The sequence below is a fragment of the Antennarius striatus genome, chromosome 22, assembly GCF_040054535.1.
Source record: "Antennarius striatus isolate MH-2024 chromosome 22, ASM4005453v1, whole genome shotgun sequence".
In the NCBI taxonomy this organism is placed as follows: Eukaryota; Metazoa; Chordata; class Actinopteri; order Lophiiformes; family Antennariidae; genus Antennarius; species Antennarius striatus.
This window is the reverse complement of record NC_090797.1, coordinates 4,203,067-4,215,395: the sequence shown is the minus strand read 5'-3', so window position 1 is coordinate 4,215,395 and position 12,329 is coordinate 4,203,067. Positions and strand designations below refer to the sequence as shown.

Genomic DNA, 12,329 nt, shown 5'->3' with positions numbered 1-12,329 from the left:
CAATGAAGGGATGTTGAAAATAAAGATTTCATGATCCACAGGTTGTGTTTTTAAGTGTTTGAATTTATTTAACAAGCCATTTCTTCATCTTTTGAGGGTAAAACCGTGTGTTTTTACGTTCAGGCAGCCTAAAGCCAGAGGTTTGCCGAGTTAAGAAAGGGTTTTGACAGGATGATAGAAGCTTCACAACCGTTTAGTTGGGCCAAAGTGGAAATGTTTTAAATCCCAAGGTTTTTTTTACACTGAGCAGAAATAGAAATCCTGACCAGCACCTGCTCCGCCATATGAAACATGGGGGCGACAGGATGTGAAGAATGACCCAGAAATGTGAACAAAAGCCAGAGAGGGGAAGAGAAAATCTGACATGGCACTGAGAGAAAAATAATTTAACGAGTGAAACGGCGAGAGGGAGGAAAGAGAAAGAACAGGACCAGGCAGGAGGACGAGTGATTCCCTCTCTCTAATGGCCAACTTGTTGACAGCAACACTTTTCACCACCTCTATCTGAACATCTACCACCGCTATCTGCCCTCCGCACACACACATTTCCTCTGGCGGTGGGGTTTATCTGCCCCCCGGCTGCCTGTCTGCTCCACAGCTCAGGTGGGCTCCAGACTTTAAAACCTTGAGAAGTGGAACAGCGAACCGGAGACGTCACCGCTAGAGATGACCTCAGCTCCTCAGTCAGCACACACCAAACCTGATGCTTCCTATGAAACGCTACGCTAACTCCAACCCATCAGAGGCTCTTTGATTGAAATGTTTGCGTTTTCTTTTTTGCAAAGCATGTTTATTTCTAAAGCACGTTATCTTTACTCCTGCTGGGAAGGGTTTTTTTTTGGTTTTTTTGGTTTTTTTTACATTTTGAAGCAGATTTGATGCAAGAATTTTTTTAAGTACAACATTTATAAACTCTTAGCAACATTGGCAAAAACCATCAAAATCGCTTCACCGCTGTGCGGATGTATCTTAAACCAGAGAACACAAACCTCAACCGAAGCAGTTCGGTTCTCCAAGACAAACCCCCTTTTGATGCGCTGCTTCCCTGCTCCTTTTCTATGCAAATTTGTAATGGAGCTCACCTCCAGAGGAGCACGACGCCCTCTGCTGGTGGGAGATCCTTCACCCGTGGACCCGTACAGATCCAAATCATCACTAAATTCTAACGGATAAAAAAAAAAATGTTTCAGTTGTTTTATGGTGACTAAATGACTGAATTTGAGCTGTTCTGTCATTTATGCTTAATTTAGAAATGAAATTTTAAGGAGCCTTCACAACTTTAATAAATAAATAAACAAAATGTCACGTGTAGGCCTATAGGAAGGAATTCCATTTAAGGGTAACTTGTCTGATTTGTTATAACCTACTCAACACAATGCATGTTATAAAATGTCTGTAGAGGTAATAAACCTTCTTCTCCACTCTCACAAAGTATGCTTTGCATGTTCGAATCTTAAATTAATAAAACTGAACATGCGTCCGCAGCTGCAGCCGAACATCTGACGCCAAACTGCGCCTGGCGCAGACGCAGACGCAGACGCAGCAGAACGACTCTTCTCTGTACTGAGAGAAACATTTGTGCAACATTTGGACCAAAATAGTCCTGGTCTTCACCGCAAAGCCAGAGGGCTGCCTTCAGTTGGGCCGATGGGGTTGGCAGATCTCTCCCTCTCTCTCTCACATTCACATTCACACACACGCACACACACACACACACACACACACACACACACACCGCATTTCACCACTGTCATGTGGGAGTCAAAAGTCATGAAATAAGCCAATTCTGTAAGTAGACTGTGACAACGGAAACATTGTGGGGACCAAAATGTCTACAAGTTCAAAAGGAGCAAAGTTCCGACCAAGTTCGGGGCATCTTTTTTCGCGCTGACTTGCAGATGGGTTCGATGCCCCGTTCGGAGCGCACGACTTCCTCTCAGCATCAAGTGCTCAAGTTCAAATCTGTTCCTTTCACTTAACTCCTGCAAACTTGTTCCAACTATCAGAACAAACACGGTAATCATTGGAAATGTATATTAAAAATAAAATAAAAAAGCACCCAAATGGAACTGAAGAGCGTCTCGTTTGACTTGCGCACGGTTCGAATCCTCGATGTAGACGTCTGTAACACTTTTACTCATGTTGTAACGATTTAACTGGGTTTGGAGGTGAGGTGAACTTCAAGTGGGTTTGTAAACTTTTATGAAGTGATTAAAAAGTACTTACCGGGTTTGTTTGGCTCGGAATTAGTTCTTTTCTCAGCTCAGGATAGTCGCTCCTCCACTCAGCAAAGCGCACAAGTCCGAAAAGTGTGACTCTCAATCTGGCGTCGTGATTAGAGACAGGTCGGGGAGGTTTTTTAAATGGAAAGGGAACCCCCTTCAGTCGGATTCCACAGCAGCACAGGTCACCGTGGAGTAAAAATCTCCCAAGAGTCACTTTTTGGACACTTCCTTTCCCCCCTGAACCACACGGACTTAGGAAAACCTCACCAAAGTCTCCGCTGAGTCACAAAAGTTTATAAAAGTGCAACGCAGCCTCCAGTAGATCCGCAGATCTACCTCTGCGCCAAAAGTTCCTTCAAGTCGTACGGCAGCGCAGAAATCAAGACAGGAATCTGCGGCACACGCTCCTCGGTGTGTGCGGCTGTGTGCGCGAAGTCCACAGCAACAGGTGTCAGAAATAAAGTGAGATTACTTCACGGCCATCACAAGTTTCCAAAACCTCTCCAACGAATTACGCACGCTGAGAGAAGTAAGATGGGAAGAGGGGAGGGAGGACAGAGGGCGCGTTCCAAACTTTTTTTTTTTTTGGGTACGCGTAGAGGAACACCAGCAAGAAGTTGGAGACGGTGGTGAGAAGAAAAAAAAAAGAAAGAGGGTGAAACAGAAGAGGCGCAAAAGTTTGACTCTTTCTGTCTTTGTGCAGTTGGACAACTTTGCTTTGGTTTGGAAGCGACTTCCCACCGGCGGAGAGCGAAACAGAGAGGGAGAGAGAGAAAGAGTTGTTCAGGAGGGACAGAAATGGAGAGAATTTATGAGACGACAAAACATGTGTCAGAAGTGGGATTCGAACCCACGCCTCCATCTGGAGACCAGAATCCCCAACTGAGGAAGGAATTAACCCTTGAGTCTGGCGCCTTAGACCGCTCGGCCATCCTGACAACTGCGGTCCGGGCCGGTCGAACTAGTATTTGTACATACCTCCAGTCAGGAACCCTAAAGACTTCCATTACTGACTTTCATCGCTGACACAAAGTGTTCACAACAGACACGTCGGTGTCTCTACCTCTGAGCGGAGTCACTACGGAAACGAAAGCGAAGCAATGATCACTTTGGAATTTAGTCGACTCTGGATCGATTTAAACGGATTCACCGAAATGAAAAGGCGTTTAAAAAGTTAAGGTTGTTGCGCGGACAGTCAAAATGGAGTGTCAGGAGTGGGATTCGAACCCACGCCTCCATCTGGAGACCAGAAGTCCCTTTCTGCAGGAAGGTGTTTCTCCTTGAGTCTGGCGCCTTAGACCGCTCGGCCATCCTGACGTCGAGCCTCCCCGGCTCACATCCACCTCCACGATTGTTCTTTCTTTGTCTCAAATCCAGGTTGACACATAAGTTCACGGGAGGGTTTTTAAAATCTTTTTTCTTTAATTTTAGAATTACTATAATAATATTGCGTTTTCTGTGATCACACACAGTGAGATCTCCCTAACCTCCAGGTGATTTATTTATGACATCACTGAAACAAAAACCACAAAACTGAAGAGAACGACCGAGTCACGACCAGAATATCTACATCAGGTGTCTTCGTGGCTTTTCCCGGTGTGTATAGGGTCATGCCCAACTATGAAACTGTATGTAAAAAAAAAGAAAAGAAGAAAAAAGAACTTGTCAGAAGTGGGATTCGAACCCACGCCTCCATTTGGAGACCAGAAGCCTCTTTTTCTGAGAAGGTCTGAACCTTGAGTCTGGCGCCTTAGACCGCTCGGCCATCCTGACAACCGGTTGGACGTGATTGGCTGAGAGATTCTACTTTGCGCAAGAGAAACTCAATGCCCTGAACCTGAGTCTGGAGTATTACATGTTGTACCTGAGCCTCCATCAGGAGAAGGAGTCGAACCAACGCATCCATCTGGAGACGCTTTGACCGCAGCGCACCGTTGTCGTCGGTGTTGGTTGTGCGCCTGGCCCGCCGGTGCGCCGGTGGCTAACAGCTTGTTTTAGCAGCTCCACTCCTCTCACATTGTTTTTATTTCCTCTCTACAGTTTTTCCTAACGCTCACTGCCCCCCTCCCCACACACACACACACACACACACACCCCACAATCTCCTCCTCTCCCTTCTTTCCTCGTCCCTACGTGATGTCCTGCGTAAAGTTATTGGCTTAAATTTGTATGCGAATTTGTTTGTCTTGGTTACACCCAAGACAAACAAGCAACACGTTTCCGCTTTCAAACCACAACTGGACTCATTAATTATTAAGATTTAAAACATGTTATTTAGGCTGAATTTACGCAGAGCTGTTTGTTTTGGTATCTGCCCACCTTCTCCTCTCCTCTTTCTGTTTTCTCCGTCTCTCCATCACCCTCTCCTTTTTCTTTTTCGGTCATGTGTGATGTGATACTTGATGATTGAAACCACATCTACCCCGAAAGCAGCGCAGGCCTTCCCCACTTCCTCTGCAGTCACTCAATTTTTATTTCTCCTTCCAGACTTTCAAGTGTCCCAGTCCTCCTCCTATGGATGGAAAGTCTGTAAGCAGATCCGTTTCACAGTTTTTCCGACGTTATCTCCAGGAGATCTGTGGGGTTTGAGTCGTGAACCGATATCAGACGCAGTTTATCCATACTTAATCAGAGAGATGTGGATTAAATAAAAGCAGGGAAAATAATGTCCAACTGATCCATTTTGTCCTACAAAAATCATTTATTCAAATGCAATATTCCTTCAAAGTATAATCAAGAGAAAAATTGTTACAGAACGAATGAAAACTGAACAGAATTGGTTGATTTGTAGATGTTTTTACTCTGATAAGTGTTTTCTCAGGAAAAAAGGCGTCATATGGTTTGTAAAAAATTAGAAGTTATTGAGAAATGTCATCACAGTCAACAAATTCGTTGCCAAGACTCGAAACACGCATCAAATCATCACCAGCATCATTGGCAACTGATTATTCAGACACGCACAAAAAGGTTTCGAAGCTTCTTCATTCCCAGTTTATAAAGTTACTGGCATGAAAACCTATCAAGTAATTATGGCCAAGGGAGGAAAAAAAAAGAATAACACTTTGAGCAATGAAGCCATCAGCTTTTCACATCTGGAGCTCACAGCTGGATAAAACAAACACAAATGACCCAATTCTGCACACAAACATGAAACAAGTCTCCGATTTTTCTGCATAGTCGTGTATCTACCATCTACATTATCTATACATTAATCGATGTGATTGTGAGTTTTGTATCATGATAAATATACAATGAATAAGCCAAGTGCGTGAAAAATAAACTCAACCAAAAAGCCGGAGCTAATCTTTTCACAGGCTGCCAAAACCAAAAGCGCACAGTCGCTAATGGATCGTCAGAAACATCTGTATTCCAGGCAGTCGAACGTGGTTGAGCGTCTGTGATCAACAAATCCTCAAAGGCCCATCACATTTGTCAAAAAGCTCATTGTAGGTCAAGCCAACATCTCCGGATTCGCACAGCCGTCTTGAAGGCGGTGCGTCATTACGCACCGTCAGGACTGCCAACACCTGCGGCCCGACGCGCGAACAAGCCCATCCGGGCGTGATGACAAAACATCCGCACAAACATGCACGTCGGTCTGATGTAGAGACTCAGGGTTTTGGTTTTACCGTCTTCTCCCGCGTCACAGTCAGAAACATGCGCTCTGGTTCTTTGGTAAAGTGGTAATGATCAGGACTGTCTTTAATCTAACAGGATAATGGTTTGTTCTACCCCCATTCTCCCTGAGCACCGTGGCTATGGCGCAGGATGTTTTGCCTGTAGTGTCATCCAGCTAAGATTCATTGCATACCTTCTCTGCTGAATATCAGCAGGTTCCGAACGCACTAAGAGGCCTGCCGGAACCGTGTGTTTGCTTTCCAACCTGCAGCAGACTTTAGTTCTATTGCATTGGTAACCCTCACTTCACTTTTTCTTTTCTTTTTTTTTGAGACAATCATGTCAAGCTTTGTAAAGGCCCAGGAGTTTAATGAAAGGTAAACACATGTCATGCGTTTTGCGCGCGTGTCGGTTACGTTTAAATAGTTCTGGTTGTGAAACATGGAGACCTGGAGGGCGCTCAGTGGGTCGTGCCTCCGCCTTCCTCCTGCTCCCCTCCCTCGCTGTCTTTCTTCATCACATAAATCAGGGACTCATACATGCATATCTCTTCTTCCTCCTCCTCCCCCTCTATGTGGCTCTATTCATCCCTGCTGTCTCCCTCCACTGGCTTTTATTAGGACAGTAGATGGAGAAAGCAGAACCAACGCGATCCGCGCAGACCCGACAAAGTGTTGCCACATGTGAGGGTAAACACCAGCACATGTGCCGCATTTACAGTGGAGGAGTGTCCGCTCGGTGCGTCTGATGTGTTTTATTGTGTGAAGAAACAGAACGACCGTAATAACCCCCAGGATGTTTGGAGAATTCTTCACAGCGGAGGTCAGAGGTCATGTCGAGGCCGAGATTCAAGGTCGGTCAAGCCGGGTGGGTCTAGTAAAGCAGATTTTCTAGTTGAATGAATAACAATGCGGAGCTGCAGCCATATGTAACATGCAAACTTTTCGGGAGTGTGTGTAAGTGTGTCTGTGTAAGTGTGTGTGTGTGTGTGTCAGGCACATACTGAATTTTGTGCAGTTTTAGTGACTCCAGAGGGAAATGTAAATTTAATTGCCATATTTTCTGCTATTTTACTTTCAGATCTTGCTTTTCATGCTCATGATTTCCTGTGAAAAACATGCATTTCCAAATTCCAAAATTTGGAAACTGATGAGTTGAGAAAAAGTCTGCATTTTAAGCTGAATAAAATATTTTAAGATCCTTCTTAGATCATGACTTTCCACTTTTCCTTCAGTCTTGAGCTTGTGAATGGTTGACCTTTGCGTAGAGATGATTCTGTGCTGAAGAGAAAAGATGTTTTCATGGCCACTGAACCGGTTGGACGTGGAACTCAGCAGCGACGACTGGACTGTGTGTGGTCAGAGCGGCGCAGGATGAGGCCCGTGGCATGAAATAATGTCATCACTGAGGGCAGACAGGAAAATAAACGGACACTGACAAGATAAGAAGCGCAGTTTAGAGGGAGATAGAGAGAGTGAAGGAAAGGAAGGGAAGAAGAGGCCAGAAAACCGAGGGAAGTCCACAAAGAACTCGATGACGTGAAAAGAACCAGTAACAAAAACATGTGCAGCACCTCAGGAAATAAAAAAAAAAAAACAGAACCGGCTTGGAGAATTGATGAGGTGTCACAGGTCGACCTTGCTCCTCCTCTCACATCCCTGATGAAATGATAGACGGAGTCATAAATCCATATTTTATTACATTCTCTCATTCCAATTTAAATCCGTAGCAGAGTCACTGTTTCCAGTGACAAAAGGTGATCGGTACAAAACAGCATAAAGTACTGCATTTTCAACAGGAGATCATGTCTGATGTTTCAGAACGTCAGTGCTTTATGATTATTACACCCCCCCACACGCACAGATTCAACTGGTAAAGACCCTCCACCAAACACAACCAGATATCTTCATTTTCATTCATGTGACTAAATCTTCAACAAAAACTGAAACTGTTTTGTAGCCTCGTGATGGTGTGGAATCAGAAAGGAGCATTCAGTGTAAATCCTATTTTTAGATTTTTGAGTCCTTCGAGCACATCATTTTGGGGGGGCAGATTAACGGCTGCAAGTGTGCAATTCCACTCACAGCTAGAGGAGAAGCCCGTGGTGGAGTTTCTGACCAAAGCTGGAACCATTTGACGTTCTGGAGACCGGTGCCTTCAAGCTTCTGAGGGTTAACACGCACAAGGTTGTCATCTCCACGCTACGCAACAGAAACGAGACACTGGATCTGAGAAAACGCTCCCAGTGGACAAAGAACCTCATGAAGGTGCAACAAACCTTTCCAATAACAGCCCGCCTGCTTAGGGAACAAATCTGTGATTGGTTTGCAAATCACACAAAAAAGATTTTGACATATTTTTCAACATACCAACCAATGCATGACAATATTTTCAATTAAACAAGACGTGAGTTTTATATAGATATATATTTATAGATATTTATATTACCAAAAGCAAAAAAATATAAAGCGAATATTTTATATCCCATCCCTGCCAAGGAAAAAAAAACTGCTTCAAGAAGGGAAACAGTCTAAAGGGATTGTCACAAAGGGGTGAGAGAGGGAGCATGGACACCAAAACCGAACCGACACAAAACATCCACACCGGCGTGTTCAATAAAGGGATCGTTGCGAGGTTGATTGTAGTTTGTGCCTTTCACCGATCGCAGGAAAAAAGAACAGATGAAAGAGTCGCGTCGCACCTCTCTATACAATTTACACAACCATGCAGAGATTACCTCTGAAAAGAGACTGCATGTTGGGATGTTTCGTCAGATACAGGAAGGAAAAAAAAAAGCCCACGACATGAACAATAAAAGAAAATAAAGGTCAAAGGATAGCAGCAAATGATGTAAAGAACCAAAGGCAGCTGAAATAAACACACTTTACTATCTGAACCAATCGCATCATGATGGGGAAATAGCGTGTAAGTCTGGCATCAGAAACTTGGCAACCCCGACTCAATCTGACAAGATTTATAAAGTTCAAAAATGGGTTTTTTCCCCCCGATCCTTGAAATAAATGAATTTGCAAATCCGACAGCCGATTGCCTGGAAGGACACGAGGAGGCGACGCGTCCCAGAAGGAAAACAGACGTTAACATCGCAACAAATATCGACTATTTCCACATAACTTGCATGCCGACAATATCCTGTATTTTGAAATGAACATGAACAAAACTTCTCTCAGGAAGTTAAAAAGTAAAGTGACTAAAATTAGAGGAAAAATGTCTCTTTTTTTTTTTGTCGGTCCCCTTATGAAATGAAATGAGCAGAGGTTGAGGAGAAAGTCATCCCTGGTGTCTAACGCCGTGATTGTGTTCCTGTGTGTGAATGAATGTTAGCTGTTTGTTAGCTTACTATCTCTGCATGCTAAGTCATGAATGCGCATCTGTGTGTGTGTGTGTGTGTGTGTGTGTGTGTGTGTGTGTGTGTGTGTGTGTGTATCCGTGCATCAGCAACTGTCCTCCAGAGCGTTGACGACTTGTTCCAAAATGTCAGGGCAACGGTCAGCGATCTGCTGCAGGACCTGATTGGCGTACTCCTGGAGCTCCGCCCCCTCCCTCTCACACAGTGCTAACTCCGCCTCCAACTGAGAGAGAGAGCGAGAGAAAGAGAGACACAAAATATGAAAGTTAAAGGAAAGCTTGACACTTGACAATGAATTTTTGCAGTTTATAATTCCCTCAGTGTCAGCAGGCTCATCAGCCGCCACCACCTCTCCCAGTGTCTAGAATTGATTTTTCTCACTTGCTGCTCACCATCTGCACATCTTTTTGTCATACTAATTATCACATATCATCTTCATTAAGGAACAGTTATATTTACTTCACTCTGTTGCCTCTCCTGATTGAAAAGCTGGATGTAATTTCAACATAAAAGAACATAATATTGCTTTCATATTTTAGTTTCTGTCCAGCTTTTACAAATGATGCACAGGTTAAGAATCATGTTTTAGATCTAGGCGTTCTGCCCCATTTCCACCTTTAAATTAAGATAATCTAACTAAATTACTTGTAATTTGATATTTTATGTGCAATTTTTTTTAGAGAGGTTTCATTCTTCTTATGTGGTTATGTCCCAAGACTAGAACATTTCCAGAAATTCTTCCTTTAAATTTCGCATTGCTTTGCTGTTGGAGCCAGGTTGAGGAAAGGGGAATAAATAAAGACAATAGAGTCTTAAAATAGATATCGGTCGAGCGGACACTCACAAATATCGGAAATCTGAAAACACCACAATGTAGTTCTTTCTGCCCCTCCAGAGTGGAACATTTCTGTGAGAGAGCGCCGATGTTGTTTTCTTTGGCCGCCGTCGAGCTGAGACGTCAAACATAACTGACTTAATGACCAATACATCTGTATCAATAAGGGAACCGCTTAAACAGTCGTGTAACACAAGCCCACATTTATTTTGGAGTGTGTGTGTGAGGACTGGGTCAGATATTGGCAAAATATTTTCTCGTTAAATCTTAACCTCTTCCCTCTTCTTCTCATCTCCAAGCCAGGAAACCTCAGTGGCATTTTATATTACAGTGGCTTTATTCATGTGTAAAACTGCAGCAAGTAATAATACTGTTAATGATTAATGAAAACGTCCCAATAAATCACATATAGATGTAGGCGCTCATCATCCCCTTCCACCATTTACTGAAACCATTCAGTTCTTTTTAGAAAGTTAAATTCACACGTTGCTGCTTGTGTGGTTTTTTTTATAGCCCTGTAACAGGAAGTTTGTTATTAATGCTTTCATTTTTTCAAACACGGACATACAAACAGTATTATTACCTTCAGTTACAGCTATAAACCACATCATCACTGTCTCAAGTTGCATTGTGGGAAATGTAGGTTGTTTTGGAAGCCCAGGAAAATCAAAATTACGGTTAATTTGCTGCAAAGGATTTGAGTCATTCTTGTTCCTTGTAAAACTGGTCCAAAGTTAGTGCGACAAATTCATAGAAATTCTCATAAAAAGGTATTGAATGAACTAAAAAATACTAAGTGCACTGTACTTACTTTTGCACAGTAAAACAATATAATATAGCTGAACGACTGTGTTATCGTTTGGAAGCTCCAGATGTATTGTGTTTCCATCAGTGTTACTCACTACACATTTATTCTAATACGATAATATTATTTTTGAAAGACTGAAGGGAAAAACGAGCAAAAGAGGAGAAAACCAAGGGGAAAGTACAGATAAAGGGAGAGGCTTCACGGAAAAGAGGAAACTGCTCCACGACTACCAAACCTGAACAGATGACAGAGATAAATCCACGCTTGCATTATGACATCATCTGTATCCAAAATGCTCCAGCATCCTGTGGCTAATATCGAAATTTGTTGTTGTCAAAATCATTTGCATATATCAATAAATTCCCCCCATGCAGCTTTATGTGTTGACAGATGATTCGACTTAACGGCTTTCGCATTTCAGCAGCGATCCTCCAGAAAAACACAGCAGTAAAGATAAAGTTTGAGATGACTTAGAGGAGATAAACGCTTCAGTGTTTGTCTGCAGGTTTCAGCCTTGACCTGAAACAAGAGAACGACAAATAAAAAGGTTTATAAAAATCAAGATTTAAAGGGTTGCATAAGGCATAATTTTCATAGAAGGTCATGATTTCACTAAAGCTTCTGTAAATACGTTATCCTATTAAACACTTTTGTGGGTAGTGTCATAAATAACCTGAATTATTGTATTTTTAAGGACAACAAGGTTTTGTGATCATCTTGACCTGCAGCTGCTGGAATCTTATCCCCTCATCCACAAGTCTTTACATCTAAAGGCTTTTCTAGGATTTCACAAAACAAAGTAAATAGGAGACTCTCCTCTCTTTCTATGACTTCTCTCTCCAGCCCAGTTATGATGTAGAAATAACGCTGCCTGATGCAGTTACCGATGACGACGTAACGCCTGGACGCAGAGGTTATAACTGATGATCATGAAATCACAATGTGGGTACATTAATGTTATGTGTTTAAGAGGTGCATTTGTGTGTGTGTGTGTGTGTGTGTGTGTGTGTGTGTGTGTGTGTGTGTGTGTGTGTGTGTGTGTGTGTGTGTGTGTGTGTGTGTGTGTGTGAGCTTACAGCAGGAGGCCAACATGTATGTTGCAAGCTGAAGTTCTGGTTCAAGAGAGTGACAGAGGATTGTGGGAAACAGAGAGATTGATGGAGGTAAAGGGTGAAGCGTATGTGCGTGTGTGTGTGTGTGTGTGTGTGTGTGTGTGTGCGTTTTTGAAGATGATTTTTACTGCAGCCATTAAAGCTCCATTATCGCGAGGGATCATTATCTGCCTTATCAAGAGCCTGGAGACACACACACACACACACACACACACTCACAATTATGCTCACACATGCACGTGTACGTGCACATACAGGTTACCAGCCTGAGAACAAGGACGAGGGTAGAGTGTGTGTGTGTGTGGATTGACCCCTTGACACACACTGCAGGGCTTGAACCTCTTTGCACAGGAATGCTAATGTT

The 12,329-nt window shown here is 43.1% G+C and overlaps 2 protein-coding genes and 3 non-coding genes across 11 annotated transcripts in view; all 5 read right to left on the bottom strand.

Annotated features, from left to right (window-relative positions):
* The window catches only part of wnt5b (wingless-type MMTV integration site family, member 5b), a 67,047-nt gene extending 62,779 nt beyond the window's left edge, over positions 1–4,268 (bottom strand). Inside the window, exon 1 of one of the 4 annotated variants that reach the window (XM_068306682.1) lies at positions 4,090–4,268. The gene's annotated coding sequence lies outside the window, so the exon portion shown is untranslated. Of the gene's footprint in view, positions 1–2,226; positions 3,027–4,089 lie in introns of those variants that run through there. The other 3 variants (XM_068306684.1, XM_068306683.1, XM_068306685.1) reach the window with 3 other exon arrangements.
* On the bottom strand, positions 3,055–3,163 carry trnal-caa (transfer RNA leucine (anticodon CAA)). Its single transcript has 2 exons — positions 3,126–3,163; positions 3,055–3,100 (listed from the first exon to the last, which is right to left on the bottom strand). It is a non-coding gene; the product is annotated as a tRNA-Leu (tRNA).
* Positions 3,432–3,542, bottom strand: trnal-caa (transfer RNA leucine (anticodon CAA)). The gene is made up of 2 exons: positions 3,505–3,542; positions 3,432–3,477 (listed from the first exon to the last, which is right to left on the bottom strand). It is a non-coding gene; the product is annotated as a tRNA-Leu (tRNA).
* On the bottom strand, positions 3,889–3,998 carry trnal-caa (transfer RNA leucine (anticodon CAA)). The gene is made up of 2 exons: positions 3,961–3,998; positions 3,889–3,934 (listed from the first exon to the last, which is right to left on the bottom strand). It is a non-coding gene; the product is annotated as a tRNA-Leu (tRNA).
* A 3,254-nt stretch (positions 4,269–7,522) lies between the features above and the next one.
* LOC137589125 (ELKS/Rab6-interacting/CAST family member 1-like) overlaps positions 7,523–12,329 on the bottom strand; it is a 96,439-nt gene continuing 91,632 nt past the window's right edge. For all 4 annotated transcript variants that reach the window (XM_068306624.1, XM_068306628.1, XM_068306626.1 and 1 more), the window contains one exon: positions 7,523–9,433. In XM_068306624.1, the coding sequence (XP_068162725.1) occupies positions 9,296–9,433 (138 nt within the window). In that variant the 3' untranslated portion in view covers positions 7,523–9,295. The remainder of the gene's footprint in view (positions 9,434–12,329) is intronic.